Here is a 24,302-nt window from a genome sequence, read left to right as displayed (position 1 = left end):
GCAATTTTTTGGGGTACAGTTGACTGCAACAGCTGTAGCGTTGCAATCAGTCTGGAGATAAGGCTTTACAAGGTCCCCTTGAGATGAAACTGTGTTCCTCTGTCTACAGCTGTGTCTTAGTGAGGGCATCTAGAATATGTCACTTACATCGACTTTTCCAGTGAGTCAAAAGAGAGTTTTAAGTGCTTGTTCTACATTTTTCTTTCATGACTTAGAATTCACGCCGACCCTCAGTGGTGCAGAGAAAAGCATTCAGGGTACACAACAAGTGTTGAGCCGGGACACTAACTTCAAAGTCACCAGAATGTGTCGAATACGTGGTTTGTGTTTTGTAAATCATCACCATCTGTAGATAATTGTTGAGGAAGTGGGTAGTGAGTCCTTGCTCTCATCGTGAGGATGCTTATGGTTTGGTAAGGCCTTTAGTGTGGTTGCCACTCCTTTCATCATGTGTTTCGTGAGCCAAAAGTCCAAATAATTCTTTCTCTGAGTCAGTGCCAACCCAAACATCACCCAGGGAAGCTTTTGGTGGAATTAGAAGGAATTACAGAGAACACCACAATCTTGCAAGACTCCAACTGTAGGTACTAGGCGAAGGTATACATGAACATATCCATGTACTGTATGGGTCTAATGGACCACATTCAGTTTCAAAGGTGCATTTGTTCATCTTGGTATCCAATGTGTCATGTTTCTGAGTCCATTTGAGTCAACCATGTGCTGTACTGTAGCTGAGGCCAGGAGATTCAGGGTCAGTATCAGTTCATAAAATGGTTAGCCAGAATCTGACCTCTCAACTAGCGACCTTGGGTAAGGTTTTACTTCTGTGGACCCTCTTCAACAGAATGGTCCAACATATGCCAATGACAATCCAAGGTCAAAGGAACCTGACCTGATAATAATCTACTTTGAAAGGGTCCAAGGTGTTTACCGTGTTTAACAAGGTTGACGTCTAAAAGATCTCCTGCTGCTCAAACACCTTTATTGTTCCATCAAAAAGTGAGCAAACTATGGCGCAAGAGCTTGAAAGGATCCGTTAAAATCTTCAAATACACGCCCCAAAGATAATTGGCACAACACAGTTAAGAGGAAAAATATAAAAGCATTCATCATGATGTTAAAAATGAAAAGTTTTGGGTTACATTATCAACCGCACACTGAACGGCAAATACATTTAAATGAAGCATAGTGTAAAGTAACAGAGGTAAACGTTCCTGTGGATTTCTGGCGGCTTTGAGCATCCAGCCTGGCTCTTAATAAGGCTGGCTCTGCTCTATTCAGCTCTGTGATAAAAGCTGTGTGAAAGGAGAGAGGTTATCAGATGTTTGAGGCCAGCCACCATAGGTGGAGCTGAGCTTTTTCAAAGACTCCCTGTCCACGCTCTCTCTCTCTACACCACTCTTGAAGAGAAGCTACACAGCCTGACTGGAGACAGGCTTTTAAAAGCCCAGATTACAGTAGTTAAGGAATACACAACCTTTTCTTCCTGTTTGTCTCAGTTTCAATCGCTAACAAGCGCTTCCCTCACCACGCTGAGTCCTCCATGCACAAGCTTGTCAGCTTTTCAATGGCTTTTGTCTTCTCAGGATTCGAACACAAACAGGCTGTATTTGACCCCTTTGCTTTCTCTCCTTGGTGAAATAGTTCCCCTGTCACACTATGAAGCATATTGGTATTGCCACTGTAAAAGTCCACTTTAGTATTTAAAGAGGGTGAATGGTACGAGTTAAAAAGGCTCAGTCAGAGACAGGCAGACATCTCCTTTTATTTGGGGATGTGCAGTTGTAGACTCCTGGATTTACATAGTCTTTCATTGAGTTGTGGAGAGTGAAGTCCTGTAGCACTCTTAGTAATCTATTGTAAACCCATCTTCAACTTAAAATACAGAAAGACACAAAGCCGTCTTTTGAGTAAATGTTCTTCAAATGGGACTCCTTAACTGTGGCGATGATTACATTTGTGATTTCCAGGCCATACGTTCAATACACTTTTCTCCTTCGTAGAAACAAAATTCAAAGACGTCTCAGCACATAGAGATGTTGTCTCAACATCTGTGTTTTTGGAATAAACCAGAGACTAGAGACATAAAGAGTGTTCATATTCATTAGCAGAACTGTGTGAAGGGAGCACTATGGTTTAGAACCGAGCCCAGACAAGCTAAACCAAAAACAGCGACATTTCTGACAACTGCAATCCTATCATTATCATGTTTTGAGTACCCTTCATCTGAAACAAAAGTGTCTTGATGGAGGCATTTGCAACCTGCCACCGTTTCCTCAAGCACAAGAGATCTAATGACTGCTTCGTAATATCCTCAGCAGCTCCATCCTTGTTACATGTGAATTAGCCAAACATGGGCATTTCTTCAGTAGAACACGTCTCTAGGGATAAAAAGTGAGGCATGGCCCCAATCTAGAACCCCTGACTATGATGGATGAATACTGTATGTCCAACAAGCCTATTCCCAAGCCCAGTGTGTTCCCCTCAGAGGCAAAAGCCGACCTGGGAACTGGGGGACCTGAGACCTAATTAATAATGTTTGTGTGGCCCATTGTACAAAGGCCTAGTGAGGTCACTTACTTGTATAGAAATAGTTTTAAAAGCTTTGAAAGTGCATAAATTATGTAAATATGTCCTTTGCTATTGGGTCTTGTGTCTCTGTCATTTAGAGGAATCTGTGAGAAACAAAGCACCATCCAGTGACTGCTTCATTCCACATCAGAGGTTTGAGAAGGCAATCTCCATAAAAGATTTTGAGATGCAATTTCTAGATCATTCTTTTGAATTCAACTACAAAAAAGGATGAGAAACATATTGTCATGTAGTGAAGGAATTGTTGTCATACTGTATGGGTATTTTCACTAAATACATTTCACTGCAAACATAAATGCGCCTTCCCTCAAAGACACAGTATGATTTAGAAATGAAATTATGTTCAATTTGCCTCATTTGTATCCAATTAGCGGATTTGTAAGATGTTTTAAGCAACAGGGGAAATGTAAGCATTATGATGGCACAGTCCATTTGAATATTTGAATAGGCCTTCAATCTGCCTCCTGGGTCCGACATTTAGAGTCTAGGGAGTGATCAGAGTCGTCAAGCTAATCGAGCATTACATGGGTTTGAACTTTGACCATTGGGATGTCACTGAGGGCTTTTCTACCAAGGGTCAATAATGTTTCCAGGTCTACTCAACCAACAAGTCAACCACGATATTCTGAATAACATGAATCCACCTTTCTCTTTTCTTCTTTTTTTGAAATGGTTCAATATGTGAAAAAAGGCATAAACCCCACCCTCCACCCCTCCACCCCTCTATCCCTCCACCCTCCACCCCTCCACCCCTCTATCCCCCCACCCCTCTATCCCTCCACCCCTCTATCCCTCCACCCCTCTATCCCCCACCCCTCTATCCCCCCACCCCTCTATCCCCCCACCCCTCTATCCCCCCACCCCTCTATCCCTCCACCCCTCTATCCCTCCACCCCTCTATCCCTCCACCCCTCTATCCCCCCACCCCTCTATCCCCCCACCCCTCTATCCCTCCACCCCTCTCTCCCCCCACCCCTCTATCCCTCCACCCCTCTATCCCCCCACCCCTCTATCCCTCCACCCCTCTATCCCCCCACCTCTCTATCCCCCCACCCGTCTACTGTGCCATAGTCCACATATTGTTCATGTTGGTTTGGCAGTAGATCCTTGTGAGGTTAATGAGGAGCATGGAGCCAGTAGGGCTACTGCAGAGAGGCTAGGCCCCTCACCCTGAAGGGCGCTCAGCCTTTTACCCACAAACCCACACAACAAAGCTCCAGGCCACGATGTGGTTGACTACAATCACTGTGGAAAGAGAGAAGGGAAGAGAGAGAGAGAGAGAGAGAGGGAGAGAGAGAGAGAGAGAGAGAGAGAGAGAGAGAGAGAGAGAGAGAGAGAGAGAGAGAGAGAGAGAGAAAAGAGGGAGAGAGAGAGAGAGAGAGAGAGAGAGAGAGAGAGAGAGAGAGAGAGAGGGGAGGTGGGGGTGAGATTTTTGGATCAGTAATTACCAAAAAAAGGAGCTGATTGAAACGAGCAATGAGCTGAAGGATGTCCTCTCAGTCGTGACCTTTGTTCTCCTCCAAGGAGCTTATGTTCTCGGCATCTCCTCTGACAATCAGAGACGGAGCAGCTCTCTTCAAGCTGGCCCTCCCTTTCCTCTGTCCTCTATTCCATCCCCTCTCCGAGTTTCACCTTGTCCCAGGAAGAAAGCCCGCCATTGTAGGTATGGTTGCACATAAATATCCCTTAGAAACCTATGAGCATGTAATGGACTAGTCTGAGCTTTCTACTGGGAGAAGGAAGTCCCTCAGGGACAAATTAAATTGCCGCTTAATTCATTCTTGTGTTGATGGTCTTTTAAGAGAGTGAAAGCAAAGACACAATGACATGTCAACAGCCATCAGCTCAGCTATGACTTCAAGCAGTAGACACCAGCCTCGTTGAACACAACGGATGGAGGGCGTGCATGAAGATCAAAAAGTCCGCTTATTAAAATTGTCGGTGAATGCGCGATTGATGGTTTCAGGAATGTTTGAAACCATGTGGTTTAGCTTTTATTTTAACCTCTTGGGTTTGCATTACTGTTGATCGTCACTGAGGATGGCCTGATCAAAGCACCAGTGCTGTCCTAAGCCAGGGTCCAATCCTCCCTAAACACAGAGCAGGCTTGTTTTTGGGATGTATTCCGTGTTATTGTTATGACTGACAGCAATTTTATCACTTTGTATATTTTTCAGCATCTTTAGAGTAGTTCCAACCACTTTATCTCACGCAGACTGTAACATTTCTATGGAAAAACACCACATTTACCCATGTGTATTCTTTTATCAGGCATACTGTTTTGACTTTGTCTGCAATTTAGCTTTTGTTTAGCTTGGATGGAGAGGAAAACATTTTGTAGGACAAAGAGGTACTTCTTCAGAGACCCAAACATAGGCTTCACACTGGATTTTACACACATGGATTTTACACAGTTGACAGAGGAGCAAGATCTGTATTTGTCATAATTCTCTATGACCTAGTGTCTGACATTAAACATTAGTGACTGACTTCTGATCCGTATCAGCTTCATCTCTGTAACTGATAAAACCATTGTTCTCCTGCATGACCTCATGGGCCTTGTATTTTATCTCTCGTAGTCCTGTGGTCTGCTCCTAGGGGGGTCGTCCCCCCAATGTTGGTATATTGTTCTAATTTGCACGGTGTGTGAGAACGCCCCCCCCCCCCCATACACACACACACACCCATCCCCTAGTTAAGATCCCCAACATCCAGCCCTAACCATGTCTGAGTGATGCACCCTCACATCTGGACCAGGCCTGCAAAGCGTTCATGTGAGCTGTACAGTTGATCAAAGACAGTGAGGTTATGTGTTGAGACAGTGTGCTGATAAAGTAGATTCTGTCACAAGTTGACAGTGTATTGTAAAAGCATTCCATCTAGCATTTAAACAACCTCAAAGTAACTTTGCAATGATGTTAAACGGTTCTGAAATAAGTTGTCTTGTGTATGGGCATTCAGCTAGCTGTATTAACATTCAGAGGAAATGACAGTTGCATCAAAACGCACTTAGACGTTTTGGTTTGAACGGCCCTGGGTGTAGAAAGAGAAAAGATAACCTTGTTTGCCCTGAGACAGACTCTGAGAGATGAGCAACCAATCAAAGACATGTTTACACTTCGCCATGTTCCTAATCAATAGAGAATGGGATCAAAGGCATTCTTGACGTGTTGAGGTAAAGGATTACTGGAAGGTCACGTGAGCGAGAGGACGGTCACAGCAGGGGGAGTCGCTGCTCTTGCCGCCCAAAAATGGGAGCTGGGTTTGGTGCATGTGAACCCCAACGATCAAATACACTGCTGTCAACACCCCCGGGGCTCCCAATTGGGAACTGGACCAGAAAAGCAAAAAAACACAGGGAGGGGAGTGAATGAGTGAGTGTGTGTGTGTGTGTGGGGGGGGCTTTGGGTGTGAGGGTTGTGGAGGGGGGGCTGGCGAGGGGGGGGGGCGAGTGAAAGCCACCCAAGGATAAAACGAGGGCTTCCTATAGAGGGCAGTGGGGAGTGCTCATGTTTGACAGTTTGGGGGAACTGGGAAGACCTTGCTGCACCTTTGAGGGGAATGAAATGGGTCCCTTGGTCTAACAAGGCTTGGCACATGCACATGCTTGAATCAGTCCAGCTGCGGCGCATGTCAGAATCTCAATCCTAGATAATGGTTCCTCATTTACGATGCGGGGACTCAACCCCACTGGTTCACAGACTCAGCCAGGCTCGTCTGCCCTGGCGGCCGGCGGGTTAGCCCGGCCCAGTGTGGGCTCAGTGCTCTTTAGTCATCAGATGATTGGTGTGGGAGGCCCTGGCAGGCGTGGAGACTGAGAGTGCAGCACCTGACGTGTCCTCTGCCCCCTGCTCGCCGCTCCCTCTCTGGGACCGAGGCAGATTGACTTGACGTGCCCGGAGCCTGTGGCGAGGAGCCCCGCTCAGCTGACCCCTGGGCCGCCTTTTCAATCAGAGAGGACAGAGCCAGGGACAGGCACCACGCAGAGAGCTGTGGAGAGGGGTTCCCCCGAGGGGCTGTAACCCCCCCCCCCCCTCGCACTCCCGGCCCATTAGAATTTGTGTCACATCATTCTCCTGGGCCAATCCTCTGCTCCGGGCCCTAAAGGAAGCCACAGCTGTACTGTGCATGCTCACTGGCCCCAAATACTGAAGTTCATTTGCATCTCTCTATAACAGTCAGTAGTATCGATCTGATATGCATAGAATTGCAGCTGATCAGCATACCAAGGCATTCATTTAGTATTAGCGCTCCAAGAATTGATCTGAATGACACATTGAAGTTACCACAGATATGAAAAGGGGGTTGGGGGTAGAAGTGCAAGATGGGATGAAGATGGGTGCTGGCTAGCTGGTTCTCATTCATCCTCACTGAGTCCTGTCTTTGTGTCACTGGCAGGTGCATATAATCCCACTGTCAGGATAGAGTTGGACAAGAGGTTGGGACAAGCCTGTGTATAGAATCTGAGCAGAAACACCCGGCTAGCCGCGTCTCACAGTCGCTAACCTGTGATGTGACACAGGCCGTACGAAATGCTGTCATGCTTGATTATCATGTGAATGACATGGGAAATTTGCATCTTAATTATGTCTGTGAAAACATTGATGGAGTATTGGGTGGATCAGAATAACATTACTTATAGGCAGTTGCTATCTATAGTAGCATATTTTAATGCAGTATGCATTAATGATGGAATACAAGGTTTGGCACTGTCTGTTTTCTTCGATTCGTCATATTTGCCGACAGAAATGGAAGGGAATAAAAGAGTTAAGTTGTAAGTTATCAAATTTTCTTAGCGGACTCAGAGGAATGATCTTCTTGTACTATTTACAATGAATGTCACTTTGCCCTTAGGGTCACAGGGTGACCTCTAAACATTTTCTTTTCACAATTGTTTGTTGATTTGAAAATCGCTTCACCCTCGTCTTGACATGTTCCCCTTGTCGCTGAGTAATGGCAAGGTTCACATAGGTCAGACCAGTCATGGAAGCATACATTTCTAAGAAGTCAGTAAAAACCTTGAGAAGTTTTCACGATGTAACCTGATTTCGAGCTGACGGTTCTATTCTATTTTGGGGAGGAGAGCTGCCGCTTTATTTTGGACTCCTGGTGGCCCGCCTGTTCTGCCTGAGGTCTTCAATAACCCAATTTGAGTTGACTTTGCTTGTCCAGGGAGAGCAGTACCCCGAGGCAACAGAGTTGGATAATTCAAGGAACACAATGAAGTCAAACATAACCCACCCATACACCCACACATCCCAAGTCATGCACGGCAGTGTGCGCTCACACGCCTGCACACACACATGCACACACACATTTTTACGCTCACGCACACACACACATTATGCACTCACGAACGAACATCTGTGCGTCCACACACACAAGGCACACACACACACACGCTTCAAGTGCTTGAGGGAGCTCATTCATTTTTGAGGCTCTGCCATCATGATATCTAGTTTCTGGGTTTTTTGACTGAAAAGGAACTGTAAACTGTGTCATAAATCATGACATCTGGCATCTAGTCTATGGAACAATACTTAACCCTCACTAACACTCACATTAGACCCACATGCAGTGTGGACTACTGAAGCTCTGTCCACACCCCAGGTTTGTAAATGATTTGTACCTTAAATGCATGGTAACTAAATATGTCTAAAACAAAGAATCCAACCAGCAGCTTGCTGATGCTTAGCTATAAGACTAAATGGTGCGGAATGAAAGGTGCTAATCTCACCTCCAATGGAGTGAGCATATCATTTGCGTAAATTTGGGTCGTTCAATAGCTAAAGAATCCAAAATAACCTTGGCAAAAATTCTGTGACAAGAGTGTCCCACCCATTGTACATGACACTTTAAGTTCTAAGTGGTAAATCTAAAATTCAGCTCACTGTATTTGTACTGATACCTCATCCTCAAGTGATTCTCCTTTTCTCTGTCAATGTTGATTGATATCTTGATTAATTGCCAGAAGGAGTAGGACCAGGTGCTGAGTGTGTGGGGATTGGAGGCAGTGTGCTGTGAACTTCATGCTTTATTGAGGGCTGAGACGGTCTCAGTTGGAGCAGTAAGCCATTGTTTGATTTGGCACAGCTTAGAGCACCCTGGGGTCTGTGCCATAAAAGGCTTTCTGTTAGTTGCCTGAGTGCTTATTGTCAAAAAATTGTCCTTCCAAAAATTAGCATAGAAGAATGCAAAATGCATAATGTTCAGCAAATGACAGCTGCTTAGCTGAAACAAAGGAGGTGGAATGGCTTTTGGTGTGCTGCACTTTTCATTGAAATGAACCCTCCTTTTCCTTTTAGGGGGTAGGCATCTATGTGCACATGATAATCATGTATTTATCTCTTTATATTTGTATTTCTCATGTGACTGTGCTTTTGATTTGAACCGCACAGAGCATTCTTACATAAAAAAAAAACACTGCTGTCTCTCTCTATCTCTCTCTATACCTCTCTCTCTATTCCAGTTACAAAACACTTCGCTTGAATTTGTGTCCCGACTTCTGTGCCTCAAACACTTACACAGTGGTCACAAAGTCAAATGATTTAGTCATTGAGTGTTTGACCTGGAGCACATGAGAAACGTGAGTTGAAAATGAAGAATTCCTGAGTGTCTCTGAGTATTTGAGAAGGACAGACTGGTCTCTGATAATGCAGACTGGGCATAGTAAGTATTTAGTATGCTAATGTATTCTCCCTTGAATTCAGCAGCGAGTCGAGAAACAAAAAAAGTGAGCAGTGAAAGGATCAGGTTTCAGCGGCGGGCCCTAATGACTGGCAGATTAATCACAGGACACGTGGAGCGGGGCAGGGAGGACATGGCCGCTGCCTGATCTCAGAGCTGTCATTATGAACTATCTTCACCCGCTAACCCCCAAACTCCCGTGGCTGGGGGCCGCTAGCTTCACCTAGCTGGCCTGGCCTCTCCAGGTGCCTGTGCTTTACACTTCCCCAGTTCAGTGCAGGTTTGCAACACACTCTGGAAACAGCATTCTCAGAGCCTTCGGAAGGTTCCGGGATATTTCCGGGATTTGCAAGGGGACTTGGGGACGGGGCTCCGCAAGGGGTGATATTGATCCATCTCCGTTTTCTGTTCCGTGGTGTCTGTCAGAGGAGAAGGAAGATGGGCAGTGCTTTCCCTTCGTGCTCTCTGGGAGTGAAGTGGGCACAGCAGCAGACTCAGTCCCTCATTGTTCTGACAGCGGAGAGCCACTCGCTTGGTATTCTCAGCACAGACTGCTCTAAACTTTGGCCTTCGCGATGTGCACTAGGAATCCAGCCCACTACCAGTCGAATTCTCTCTTTCGGCCTTCCAACTCTATTTGGTTACAGCTCAGTTGAGGCAACCCCCACCACCCCCCTCTTCGTAAGTCATTCACCTAATGCTGTGTATGTAGTATAATCACCATAAGCCGATTGCTTGTGTAAGTTATAATAAACTCATGGGTTACGCTTTCAGTTTGAGTTATGTGACTTACAGTATGCTTCTCTTTCTTCAACTGTTCTCTGTGTATATAGTAGAAACTCTTCTAAACACGAGAGGGGATCCATACTTATTCATATGTGGGGAGTTTGTACTCTGTACAGATTCAGACAGCCATGGGTTCCTAGGTCGTCCAAAACACTACAATTACCCTGTGTTCTTGGTGATATTTCATTCTTGCCATGGGAACGTTCTGAAGCTACTTGTATTTTGTTTAGAAGTCCCCCCATCTCATCAAAGTCATGAGGGAGGCTTCTCACCTGTTCTCTCATGAAACGAACCCTTTCATATCAGCCGCGCAGCTGGTTTCCATCCTTCTAGAACTGATTAGAAGGCTGGGAGAGAGAAACCCTTTCTTTCAATACAATCGGTGAAGCGGATTCTGATGATGATTTATTTTCCTAGCATGACATCTGTCCAAAGTGTTCTTGTTTTCACCAGTGGAGATCTTTGGGCTGTTTCATACGTCTGCTTGCTGGGCATATTCCTTGCTGTTGTTAAAGCTGTTCATATCTGAATATGTGACATGTTTCCTAGCCGTATTTTTTTCTTCATTTTGCTCTACAAGTTATTAATGTTTTCTGACACAAAACATATGTTCGGAACTGAGTAAAGGTTGGAGAGGAGATCCAGTGCTGGCGTTGCTCTCTCTCTCTCTCTCTCTCTCTCTCTCTCTCTCTCTCTCTCTCTCTCTCTCTCTCTCTGTCTCTCTCTCTATCTCTGGGTATGATAAGCTCCCTTCCTACATGCTGGTTTGGAAGCAGGACTGTGATGGACAGTGTTTGGCTGTGCTGAGCTGAGAGTGATGGACGGAGCCTGAGGGAAAGACAGTGGCTCAGTGTGCTAGGACCCTGCCTGTCGAGCACACTGACTGCAGCCACTCTGTTCTGGCCCCTTGGGGGGCCGGGGGCCCCCGGGGCCCCCTACAAATCTCTCAATTGTGTTCCTGGAGACACACCAGAAACAGGCCACATGATTCTTATCAGGCCCCCTGAAAAACAAACACTCTCTCTTACACACACACATCCAGACACACACATGCACACACACGCACACACATTTGTCATTTATTAGGCCTCAATGTTGATCAGTCTAAATAGTAGAACCATCTAAATTACAAAAGTGTGGGGGAGCGAGTGAGTAGCCCTGTCTCTCTCCAGAGACAGAGACAGCCTTCGTTTCTCAGGCCCCTGCCAATATTTGTTCTAGTTCCCTCAACTGAGATCTCAGCCTGGCCAAGGTTTGTATGAACACAAACTGAGCGTGATGTCATTCATTGAGCTGGGTTTTGAAACCAGTAATGAATCGTGAATTGGAACAGATTAGCGGCAACTCTTCAACTAGGGGGCTTTTTGAATGGTTGCCATCTCTTCTGGAGAATGGTGTGTAGCTCTCTTTATTTTGCACATGTTAGCACGTGCAATTACTGAGTCAAACAGCAATTAGAAGGGAGCAAAACAAAGGAGGTTATATTAGTGATATGTCGGCTGAGACACGTCTGGCCACCTTTGAGAGCAATTAACCACGCAAACACATATAACATAAGACAGCTTTGTGCCAGAGGATGATCGAATGGATTGCCAAGCGAATATTTCAAGCCACACAAACAAGAAGACTGTGACTCATTTTTTTGTACACATCCCTCAAGCGGAATTATTTTTTCGTTTAATTCTTCATGCATCCAGTCTGAGTGCTGTTGACAGAGAGGTGACTGCATCTTGCTTGGTCCAGAGCAACGTCAACTTTTATCTCTATTCTTACAGCATAGTTGTATTCAGCCCATGGCTACCCTTGTCTGTCTCACCAACCATCTCTGGCGGAGGAGATCCCTCACTGACTTGCTCCTCCCAAGATGTCTTCAGTTTTCCTAGGGATTTTTTCATGTTTTCTTTGAGGGTTTAGGTTGGTTTAGGTGCAGTTATATGGGCATAAGCTATGTCCTCTGTGACACTGTTTGTCTAAAGGGCTTTACAGATCAAATGTTATTTAATTTGACATTAACTTATATAGTAAGTATGCTTTAAAATATTTCAAAATGAAATCACTTAAGTTGATAATAGCATTTTGAATTCCCACTCACAAGTTTATCTAAGCCTCTTAATTATACCGGAGGCAAAGTACAGTCTTTTGGAGTCTGCCTTCTCAGCTGATGAAGTCATTCATACCAAGAGATTAGTGAACTGTGAGGTTTTGACCTCTAAATAACAGGGCAGTCTTTTGTTGATCCAAAACATAGTAAACACATGTGAAGTAGCGTAGGTTTAGCTGCTTTGTGTTTCTTTAATTCAATTACTGTAACAAACCAGTATTAATCATCAAATCATTCAGGTGTTTGGACAAAAGTTCTCTCCCACTGACCTTAGTTGTGTGTGAGCATGTTTGAGTTGCCGTCCCAGCACCACCCACATATTATACATGGCATTAGGCATGGCTCTGCATGACATAAGAATTGCAACCCCTTAATGTTAAGGCAATCAGCAGCTCAATCAGGCTGGGGCGTACAATGGGAACCACGCTCTCCACACATGTGCACAGGAGCACCCTGAGGGCCCCAAATCTCTGGAACTAATGAGACGCAGTGAATGTGTGTCCCAGAAGTATGTGCCCTAGAGACGCAGCCGCCTCTGCAGCCAGTAGCAGCACTGGGACCCTCGCACCCTAGAAAAAGAGCAAATCAGGAAGAGAAAAAAAAAGCATGCGTTCTTCTGAAACTTTAACCCTTTGCGCTGCTTAGTCTAGAAACACGTAGGGACCTGTTCAACCTCATGGCTGTGGATAAACCGTTCCAACCCACACGTTCAGGGGGAAGCAGTAAATTCAAATGTTGAGGAGTGCTTTCATGAACCATGACAAATGCAACACTCATACTGTAAGAGCTCCCAAATAATAATAATGTTTGTCTGGAGGCATGTGACCTGATTTTTTTGGATGCGTTTAATGTTTGTGCTGGTTGTGCAGCTTTTCTCCCCTTTCAATCATTGTAAATTATTTAAACTAAGCCTTTTTTGTGCGTAACAATGGTTAACTAAGGGTTGCTGTGAAGAGTGTGGCCCACTGGGTCTCCCGTCTTAACATACTCTGGCCTAGTTTATCTTAACAGTAACTTCTGAAAGAAGGGGTGGCCAAAGTACTGAACATAATTTAGTAAATTATACCAAATTCTGGTTTAATGGAGTTCTCCTGTGGTTCACCAAACTGAGATAATCTGGGCGATGATTTTCCTATTCATGTTTTGTCAACCAGCAAGTTGTCAGCCTCAACCTTGTGACCACGTTCTTCGTATGCTTCGTTGTGACCTAGAAAAGGGGATAAGCACGTGCTTTCATCAGGCAAAAAACAATGCCTGCTTCTATACATGTTTGAATACCTCTCATTATTAAGGGTGTTGACCATCTAGGAGAGAAGATGTTCACTGTACTGTTCCTCCCAAATCTTTGGACAGTTTACATGAATATTTATTAGCCTGGGTAGACGTCATTCTCATGAGGTCTGAGCAATATGAATATTCTAATGAGTCGAGGCAATCTTCACTCCCAACAAGCGTCCTGTATGAATATTCATGAGGGGAAGATGCTGCTCTACCATTCAACGAGAGCCCAGTGTGGGGGTCAGTTGGCCTCAGTGGTCCAACAGTAGCAGCACACCATCTGCACCGTTTAGCTGCACAATGTACCCAACTTGTTCTGAAAGGAAAAGGACATGGAAGGAGCCTCTGGAGTCGGCTGTTCTGTTCATTTTCCTTATTTCATGATGGAGCCAAGTATGGTACAGTCCACAGACTCATTTGGTATTAGCTGGTGGTATTAGCTAAGTATCTTGTTCCACCTGATCTGTCTCCCCAAGCATCACTTAACATATTTGGCATGGTTATTAGCTCTCCAATGTGTAATTATGATTCACTCTATGGTGCTGTACTGAATTTGCTCTAAAGTCAAATATAATTCTCAGGATCCTCTAAAAGACAATGACTTTTAATGATGTTAATAATATAATCAGCACATGTGCTCTTGGCAGACATGTGTCCTACCTAGTGGGGGCTGTTTTGGTTCTGGACTCTCAGGTTATTTTCAGAGGGTGAAGACATCATAGCCATGACTCATCCTGTCCTTATCATAGCAAGCTGCTCCAGAAGCATCTCTCTGCTGAGTGTTTGGAGCGGGGTAGCTGAGAGGCATGGCTAGCTGTCTGGCGTTCCTTGTCCGGGGACCTGGGTTGCAATCAAGTGGAATGAATGTCTGGAGTCTGACTGGAGAGCCATGTTGATGCCGTCGATGCTGCCTGACCAGAACAAGGATGGATGATGAAGAAGCTATGAATAACAACTCCATCATCAAACATGAATCCCCAGAGTACAATATGTGTGTCTTTATCAAAGACACTTTGTATGGTAGTCAGTACCAACAGGGTATTCCTGAGGCTATGTCAGTGATGTGTTGTGGTTGTAATGACACAATAACGAAGAAATGTTCCATTTTGTGTGGCCTCCATGGAATTGTTTCTGTGTTTGAGAAGGTCATGTTATCTGAGAACAGTTGTTAGCTTTTATCGTTTTTGAAGGATGAAACTCAAGAAAAAGGGGAAGTTTGTTTGGTTTCGAAATGTTGTTGGGTTTTGAGCAATAGTGGTTTGTTGATGTCAGGGATGAAAATGTCTGGAGATATACATACTTTAATAACTCAAGTGGAACATTCCAGTCTTTCTCCTCAATAAACTCATAAGAACAAGAACGTGGTGACACCCTTTAAACAACATCCTGCGCTTCTGTCTCTAGCTTCAGCTCTACCTTTTTAAGATACGTCAATGTGGTGCACCGGTATTCTGGACTTGTGATTTGTTATCTTGTTTGCCCTTTTGGCTCAATAAAATGGCCACATGAAATGTTACTGGTGTTTAACGGTATGCTTTCCATCGTGTGCATTTGGGGTTGAAAAAACAATCATGAAGAATAGCACTCATCGTTGTTATTGCTTATCTGCCATGCTTTTGTCAAAAGCTTGGAAGTATACGTTTTTTATTATCAAATGAAGTGCAGAAATGACAAGGGAGTAGGGAAATGACTTCATCTGATTATCTAGAAAGTTCCCACTGCTTGGGTTCAACCATGTATCTGGGAATCTCGTTTGGAATTTCCCTCTCTGTCAAGTAGTGACTCTGCTATTGTTACTCTCTGCTCTTGGTGCCCCCCATACACCTCCTTCATCAGGAGGCCCAAGTCATATATGGACGTAGACAGAAATACTTTTTTGTGGCTTTCAATAGCACAGGCTTGTCCCTTAGGCCTACCACTTCAGTTGACAGAAAGGCAATTGCTTTTTGTACCTTCCAATCAATCCCATTTAAAGTACCTAAAGGTTCCTCAGGCCAGACAGGGTGACTGTGTTCAGATGGTTGTGTTGCTGGGGTCTGACGTTTTGATGGGTTTTCTGGATGTTACTGTGAAAAAAAGTAGAGTATGAATGCAAGTGCTTTGGATCCATTTGTCAAAAATGTTAATTGTTAATGTTAATTCAAAATGTTGGTACTTTTCTGCTGATATCATAAGAAGATTGCCATGTGCAGCAGATGACAGAACTGTCAGAATCCCTGGATTGCACACTTGTCAAGTTCTCACTAGAATAGTGATCAAATGCCTATAAAAGGAAAGTTTATCTTTGTCAACCATTTTTTTATAAAGAATTTTGGTTAAATAATTTCCCTTTAGGCCACAATATTGTTTCTTCAGCTCTGTGAATTTACGATCTTCTCAAGCCAAAAATTTGATTGGAGAATGGCTCTCCATAAATCAACATTAAATATCACTTGGGCCTATGACTGGCTGCTCCATGTGATTCTAGCTTGATCAGGCTGTCAAAACACTAAACTGTCAGTCTGCCTGCATTGGTAACATGATGTTCAATTGCCTTAAGGTTCTGTTGTGTCATTAACATTCCTGCAGCTGAGGTGGGTCTTCTTATGTTCCTCTACATGATAAAACAGCTCCGTCTGTCACCTGGGCACACTCCACAAACCCTGGGCCTGCTGCTCACAACACTAACAACTACTTACTGCCAGGAACTCAGGAAATCTCCACCCATCTCACTCTATTCCTCTCAACCAGCCTCCTCCCTTACTCTCTCTCTCTCTCTGTCTCTCTCTCTCTCTCTCTCTCTCTCCCTCTCTCCCCCTCTCCCTCATTCCTCACTAACACCAGATGATAGTGTTGACTCATTCCTTCACTGCCAGATTAGGATGGACAGTTTTTCTCTAAAGTATATCATTTCACACAGCTGACAAACACATTTTCATTGCCTTGGCAGACACTAATGGATACATTTGAAGCAATTATACCAGTGATGAATGTTGGAGACGTCTCCTGTATTTTGATGGCTAAGAGTTGTGTATCGGTATGTTCCTGGGCTGTGCTGTTCAGTCCTGCCTTGACTGTGTGATACGAGAAAAAAAATTCACACTCACGCTGACACTGAGTGATGTGGTCTTAAACAACAACGCAGTTTCTAAACAAACAAGGCCTGTAGAGAAACCTAATCTGATGTTATCTGCTAATGCTGCACAGGCTGTAGATAATTGCTTCTGTTTCCCAATCACTGAGAGTGTGACCTGGGACATGCCACTTGACCCCTGAAGCCCTGCCTGGATTCACTCTGCCCTAATTAGTGCTGCTTAAGACTCTGTGTGTCTGAATAATCACCTGTTTACCAGCTGAAGGAGAGCTGGAGAGCCTGTCGAACTATTGAGGCTCATTGGATTTTTAAATCTTTTTTTAGTTTTTTTTTATGTAGAATGTCCTTTTCTTACTCATGAGTAGTACCTTTCCCAAAACAAAACCGTGAGGTAATTAGGTAATGGAGAATAAGAAATTTATTTTTCAACAGTTACAAAGAACAAAATATTTTAAAAGCATATTCATATCTTACATCAGCTGTACATAGAGTCATGTATTTGATTCTAAATGATTCTGGAACAAGAACTAGAAAACCTACGTGTATTATAAGTTGATGAAAAAATATGAAATATTCCATTTGTCTATAGGTACAAAATAGAAAAGAGATTGATCTGAATATGGAATCCATAATATTGTACCCTGATACAGTGTTTAGGCCTCTTATATGGTCACAAGTAATTTACAAAATAATATGATGGCATTGCCATCTTACAATAGCTCAAAATCTTGGCCTCTTTGGTTCCATGATTAGGTATAATACATTTGAACAGCACTCAATTTGCATTTATAAAAATAACTTTTCAATGGCAGTTTGTTTTTACTAATCACGCAACTTTTCAGTGCAAAAATTGTAACAATCTTTCGCTTTGAAGAATAAGCAGAAGATTACATTTCAAGTATTGGTAATAGTTTATCACTAGAACTAGAGTTCAGTTTGTCTGGTGTGGGTCAATACTATACATTGCATAGCTCATGCGGCACTTATTTTTTTAAAGGATTGTGAGCAAGGGTAGGTGCACCACTCTTTAAAGGCATTTTAATCTGCAAGTGCTATCAAATGTGCATTAGGAAGTGCTAAGCTGCACCATGACTAAACTGAGCAATATGGCAACTCTTTACTTTTCTGACTGAAATGAGAGGAATGAACATATTATAGTGTTTGACCTGTAGAAGATATCAGAAGTGAAGCAAAAGAGAACTAGATGTAGGACGTTGTGACATGTACGCTCAGGTTAGGGAGACTGACTCATGTTTTGGTGGCAGCTTCAGTAGATGCTGATGGAAATTTGTCTAAATCATTTTCTGATACGGAGACTAATTCTTCAAATGAATTCACCTGCAATGAAGTTTTCTGTATTTCTGGAGGCTTAATTCTGAAACTGTATTTTGTTTGTAATAATGGACAGTTGCGTTGTTGCAGTCACCAAGGTGTATTCCTGGTTGGAAGTGCTGATGTTGTGGTGTTGTAGCGGAGGTGAGGCTTCAGTGCTTTCACTAGGGGTTTGTAGAGATAGGTTCATGAAATGTTTGGAATATAAGCTCTCCATTAAAACTTCTTTATCCACTTTCCTCAGAGTGGAGAGATTTCCATTTCCAGAATAGAAACAGCAACCTTGGAACCATTTTGTTCAAATCCCTTTGAAACAGAAACCAAAATGACTTTGCAAACATGTTTTTACAAAATGGGATTGAATTACACAATGGCAGAAATAATAAAGGCTTTCTACCAGAGAAAATTAAACAAACATAAATATATATACAGGTGTTTGTGCAGACATATGTGAGAGTGTGTAGATATGTGTGAACGAGGTTGTGTGTGCATGTGCGTATGCTTATAATAGTCCATAAATATTACTTTGTTTCTATAATTATTTTGTAATATTGTTTTTTTTCTGTTTACAAAGGTCACTAAGTCCACTTAGAATAGAAGCTCAAGCACAGCCGCACTCCTCCACAATCATATTGGGCACATCTCTCTTGACGATGTTGTACTCATCATCAAAGTAGAGCATAGACATGGTGCTGAGCTTGGTGGGAATGCAGCAGGAGTTCATGGACCCTGGACTCATTCCCCTCATGCGGTACTGGTTGACCACCGCTGTGTGAAAGGAAGAGGCTGACCCTGGGACCCCTGCCATGTAGGCTGGGCAGTTCCCCTCGCAGTAGTTCCCAAAGTAACCCGACGGGGCAATGATCCAGTCGTTCCAGCCGATGAGGCGGAAGTCAATGTAGAACTGCTGTCTGCAGCACAGGCTGCTGCTGCCGTCGCACTCCAGGCCGCGCTTGCGGATGCGGTGCTTGTTGTCGGCCTGCCTGGCGTGGACCACCATGAAGGGCCGGTGGGACTCGTCGTTCTGGTTGAGCAGGATGGGCAACACGGCCAGGTCCTCGCAGCCCTCGCAGCGCACGTCCAAGTTCTGCCGCCGGTCGCCCTTCTCAAACACCATCTGAATGGCTTCCGTCAGGGGGAAGGTGTGCCAGCCGCTACGCTTCAGCTCCACCCTCTTCTCTACCAGGTTCCACTTGCTGCCCAGGCCAGGCTCCTGGTAGTAGACCTTGATCATCACCTTCCGCCTGGTGGGGCCCCGGTCCAAAGGAGGGGGCAGGAGCTTAAAATAGAGCCACAGGTTAGCCTGGGTCACCTGCAGGTGCTGGTTCCCCTCATTGGAGATCAGGAAGAAGAGGCTGGACTTTGATGACACCAGATCATCTGAAGAAGACACAGACAAAAGGAGACTAGGTTAGGACAGTATAACAGTTGAATATGGCTTATCAGATATCTTGAAAGAATGTCAGAATGCGAGGAAGAACCATGCAGATGAATAACCCTCTTGATAAATACCAAGGCTAGCCTGGGGTCTGCCACCACCCAGTGTGCGTACAGGGTTGGACTGATAACTGATGAACAGAACTGGGAACATTTCAACATACTGGTTTCAAATTGAGACCGACAGTTACCATGGTAAGGGAGGTCAAAGTTGGTTTGGCTGTCACCCCCAGCAAACGGATGAGGCAGTGACGTGAACTGCTGCTTCAAAATGGCTCCAAAAAGGATTGAGAGAAAACCGTGTAAACTGGGGGACAGCTTTAAGGAAGCCACCCGGCCTTCACTTTGTCCCATCACGACTCCCAAAGAGACAGTGCAACTCTGGGTTCAGGCCCACTTGGCCTTGATTCAGGCTGGATATGAGAAGGGGACTTATAAGAGCCAAGCACAAAGCTTCAAAGGCTTTGCTGTGAATGCTGCTGAAAACTAGAGCTTACTGAGCCTAACTGGTTACACAATGTGTGCCCTGTGATGTAAAGTAACGACGCATGCTACCGCCAGACATTGAGAATGCTGCTGTGGCATCACAGGACAAGAATGATGAAGCAAAAAATACATTTACATGACACAGGCCCTCCCAACCATCACCCCAGAAACCCTGCTCAGCGGTGTAGTATGTGGCCTTAGTTACAACGATCAAACCCTAGTCTTATCAATGTATGATTTTCATTGTTGTTATCTTGTTTTTTATATAGGAACACAAAAAATACATAATTAACACATTTATAATGAGTTCAACTGTCCTTGAAACATACACAATGGTGAGAAGTCAACGGGAAGTTAAAAGTAAAGGAGTATAGGGATTCTACAGGCTTTGTTCCCAAAACCTGATACCTGTCACCTGAAATTGAACATGCTTGCTGGTCAAATCAAATCAAATGTATTTGTATAGCCCTTTTTACACGCAAGCATGTCACAGAGGGCTTCACATGCGCCCATAGAACTGCCCCTCAACCAACCTAAACCCTCAAGGAAGACAAGGAAAAACTCCCAGAAAAACTCCCAACGGGAGAAAAAATTTAATAAACCTTGGGAGGAGCAATTCAGAGAGGGATCCCCTCCTTCAGAGACGGTTGGTGATGCTGGTGTTGCTGGTGTTGCAGAAAAAGCTGGCTCACACCTGCATTCCAACTGAGTGATCTGAACCTGGTTGTCAGGTGACTGAGGGGCAAACAGGGGCTCCCACATGTAGGCAACGTTCCTTTGCAGGCCCATCCTCTGAAGCAACAATAACAGGAGCGAGTCTTTACCTGCCATGCCTCACCAAGCACTACAGACATTCAGGTAAGCTCTGTGTTAACACTCAACAGCTTAGATGTAAGTGGACCACACACTGCCACGCTGATAAGAAAACCCTCAAAAAAAAAGTGTGCTTAGACATTCATCTGTGATATTAATGTTTGGAGGTGGGGGGTGCACCCTGTCTGCTTTGAACCTCATTAAAACGTTATTTTGGTTTGGCAGGCAGGAGACCTCATCTGGCTTTGAGACAACTAGAGCCACCTAATAGAGTGAACACCCGGCACCCTTATCCACACTGTCCTCATGTGTTGATCGTGTGGGCACAAAATTGATGCATTTCCTTTCAAGTCTTAGGCAAAAAGGTGAACTGGATGCTGAATGATAAAAGTCTTGATTTGCTTTTTGTGCATCTGCCTTCCTTTCATTCTGTCTCCTTTCATCAGGGCCACGGCGCCGTATCTGTCACCTACACAGCTGAGACGAGGTCCGAGAATGGAGCCAAGGATCTGTGAAGGACCCTCGTCCCCCTGCATTACATGTGAGAGCACATAACACATCCTGAATTCTAATAAGAGTTCCCCCTTTCAATCTACATTCAGCATGCATGGCTCTGACACAAAGCATTGACCTTATGCTGAAGAAACTCATTCATGGAGACCCATGTGATGTTCTTTACATACTGCTTTCTCATGCCCGTGGCCATGTAACCCCTCCCCCCCTCCCTTCCCTCCCTTCCCCTACCCCTCTCCCCTAACCCTCTCCCCTCCCCCTCTCCCCTCCCAAAAGAGCAGAGGAACTGAGGTGCATACAGAGGTTGATCATTCAGACCAGTAGTATTCAATGGGGAGTTAAGTTTGGAAGATTGTCTGTCCTTGCAAAGCAAAGTTGTCTCAAACATGTTTTTGTTTTCACAAGCAAATTCAGTAGCTTTCTCTAAAGATGTTGTTCTGTAAAACACATGGGTTACAGAGAAGCTTTAGTGCTTGGAAAGGCAACAGTTGAACACACGTGGGCAAAGCAGGTGGCACCATTGATCATTTTCCGGCTCCTTTAGAAGAGCTCTGAGTAACTTGTTCTTTGAGCTTGTCCCAATGCCATGCCCAGCTGGCAGCCACTATACCATGGCTTAAACTGCCAACTGGCAGGGAGATGGTGAGGTGCAGGGACTGCTACACGACCCACACAGCATGTAGCTGGCCAACCAAGGTTTGGATTAATCTTGAATGTAAAATTTCAATTTAATCTAAAACCTTTGCTTACATTATTACAAAGTGATGGTATAGTAATATTATTCACATATTATTTTTGTTTAATGTTGATTTACACACCCACATTAGTTTAGAGAAATATATTTTCAGGCTCCTTGTTAAGTAGCCTCCATATAGAGCGTTTTTTATGTAATTTCAAAATTAGTGTTAATAGCAGATTAAAAAGTAGCTTGACCCTGATCCATGGTCATTTGGTAATTTAACACCGAAACTCATGTTATTAACAATTTGTTATGATTCAAGAAAGTCCTCCCAAAAAGAGAATGGAGACTCAAAATCAATAATTTGTTCCTCGGAAAACGACGAGCTGTTCAACGTGATGAATTACGACAATCCTGTAAATGTACTCAACAGATAAATCGATTTACCCGCTTTGTACAGTGTTTTGTCATGGCTGTTTTTTTTCGTGCAGTAAATGTTACATCAATTACACACCTGTCTCTGCAAAACTGATGATCTCAGAGGTCTCTTCCACGACCTCATTGTTGGTGGCGTGTCCGTCAAGGTTCGGGATTTCTACTCTCCCGTCCTCGCGCACTTTCCCGGAGTGAAGTTTCCGAAGCGCAGTCACCATCGCCGCCTTCGGGATGGGATGGGTGATGTTGGGTCTATCCTTCATCTGTAACCTGCTCAGGATATGCCTCTTCACTGCCTCCAGAAAGTCGATGTCCACCCTCCCCGACTCTTCTGGCTGGCCGATGCCACACGACGTGCAAGTATCCTGGGACACAGTGTGCGTCTCAGTTCCAGGGGCTACCGTGCAGTTTATGGAGAGCGCGCAAGCCACAAACAATGCCACTTTAATTATACAGCTACTCATTTTCTTTACCACTATAATTTTGAAGCACGGCGCGGAATAATTATTTAAACTATCAAGGTAAGCTATATAGAGTCCTTTCAAAGTTGTTAACTTCGGTCCAGAATATTTTAACAATCGATATAAAAAAGCCAAAGTTGTAATATCCAGTCAATCTGTAAATTTCACAGTTGCTTGCTTGTCCTCCATGCGTATGATAATATATTTCAATTATGAAGGAATTAAATATTATAATTCCTTTCGCAGCAACTCGTATGAAGAATTCCGTTCATCTCGTCTTTGGTCATTCTCAATATCTGTCACTCCGATGACTTCAGAGGCGCATAAGGAGTCAATTCCGTTTTGCTTGTCTGAGTGCCAGAGTGACTGGCTGCACCAGTCTACACTTCAGGTTTTGAAGTATGCCTAACTCAGCTCAATCATGACACTGTAAGCTATATTTCACTCAAATGCTTTTTAGTTCAATACCTGGCACATCATGCCATGGTTTCATTGAACTGCAGTCTATATTCAACAACATTTAGAAGCAAAATGTTGAGGTCAAACTAAACGAATAGGAAAGCACCCATGGCTGATGAACAAAAGTCAGGATATTCCACATAAGGGAAAAAACAGGATGGTTGATCGAATATTTAATATCGGAATTCGCAGCCTCCAGGTTGTCTTTTAGTTCTATTTTGCCTTTATTTAGCCTGCGTCCTTTAGAGTTTGATATTGGCTCCTCTCAACGATTCAAGTGATCTTATTTCCAATGTCAAAATGCCCCGTGCTTCAGCGCAAAGAGGTGTGATCATCAGACGGACCTGTACCATGTCATCTCGACTTGGAGCCCCTACACTGAGCCCCTACTAAACTTTTTATACAAGAAGTTGAAACCACGTGGGACGTCCCACCAACTAGACCTCTCGTGTGCTTCGTATGAAGGAGATTATAGGCTACTTAGAAGTAAAGAATACCATCTCCCATCTGGGAAAATGAATAGGATGAAGAGCAAACAGGCAAAGTCTAAGAATAGGTGTGGAAAAATATAGACAAGAACAGTCCTCATGTCTACATTTTCTATGCATTTCAAGATGGCACGACATTTAGCATATCAACATGTTTTTCGTTGAAAAGGAGTCTGCTTACATTGAGGCAAAAAATTACAATGATACAACGTTTTTCAAGCTAAAATCTTGCTTTTAATCAACATGCCCTGGATATTAGGCTTTTCTGTCCATTCCGGCGTTGATTATTACCAAACGAACTTTCTAAAGGCTATTGTCTACTTTAACAAAATAACTAATGGTTGGGTTTAGTATAAGGCTTTCCAGCATCGATGACAGCATGCTATATTAAAACTGTGCACTTAAAACAGCATTCACGGATAATGGAATGGAAAGTTATGAAATACTGCCACCCTTCTTCTAAACTTTGCAACTGCAAAGTTTTGACATGTATTTATAATTCCGTCGGATATGTATAGTCTTTGCCTAGCTATTTGGTTCCGTACAGGCTAGCCCCCACTAAGTTTAATTTCTTTAAAGTCTCGGTCAAGTTTCATTTAACAAAATCATACTAAAAAGTCGTGATGATGCAGTCCATTTGATGAACTGCTTACTACGCTATCATAAAGGCAAGAGAGGACAT

General features: G+C 43.9%; 1 protein-coding gene across 1 annotated transcript; it reads right to left on the bottom strand.

Annotated features, from left to right (window-relative positions):
- Positions 1-16,927: 16,927 nt before the first annotated feature.
- LOC124475044 (inhibin beta B chain-like) lies at positions 16,928-22,926 on the bottom strand. The gene is made up of 2 exons (XM_047031550.1): positions 22,292-22,926; positions 16,928-19,229 (listed from the first exon to the last, which is right to left on the bottom strand). Exons 1-2 carry the CDS (start codon positions 22,674-22,676, stop codon positions 18,451-18,453), a joined length of 1,164 nt encoding a protein of 387 aa, XP_046887506.1. The 5' UTR covers positions 22,677-22,926; the 3' UTR covers positions 16,928-18,450.
- Between the last annotated feature and the right edge of the window lie 1,376 nt (positions 22,927-24,302).

This window comes from Hypomesus transpacificus, chromosome 12, assembly GCF_021917145.1.
Source record: "Hypomesus transpacificus isolate Combined female chromosome 12, fHypTra1, whole genome shotgun sequence".
NCBI classification, from domain to species: Eukaryota; Metazoa; Chordata; class Actinopteri; order Osmeriformes; family Osmeridae; genus Hypomesus; species Hypomesus transpacificus.
The sequence above is the reverse complement of the archived record's forward strand: the minus strand, read 5'-3'. Positions and strand labels throughout refer to the sequence as shown.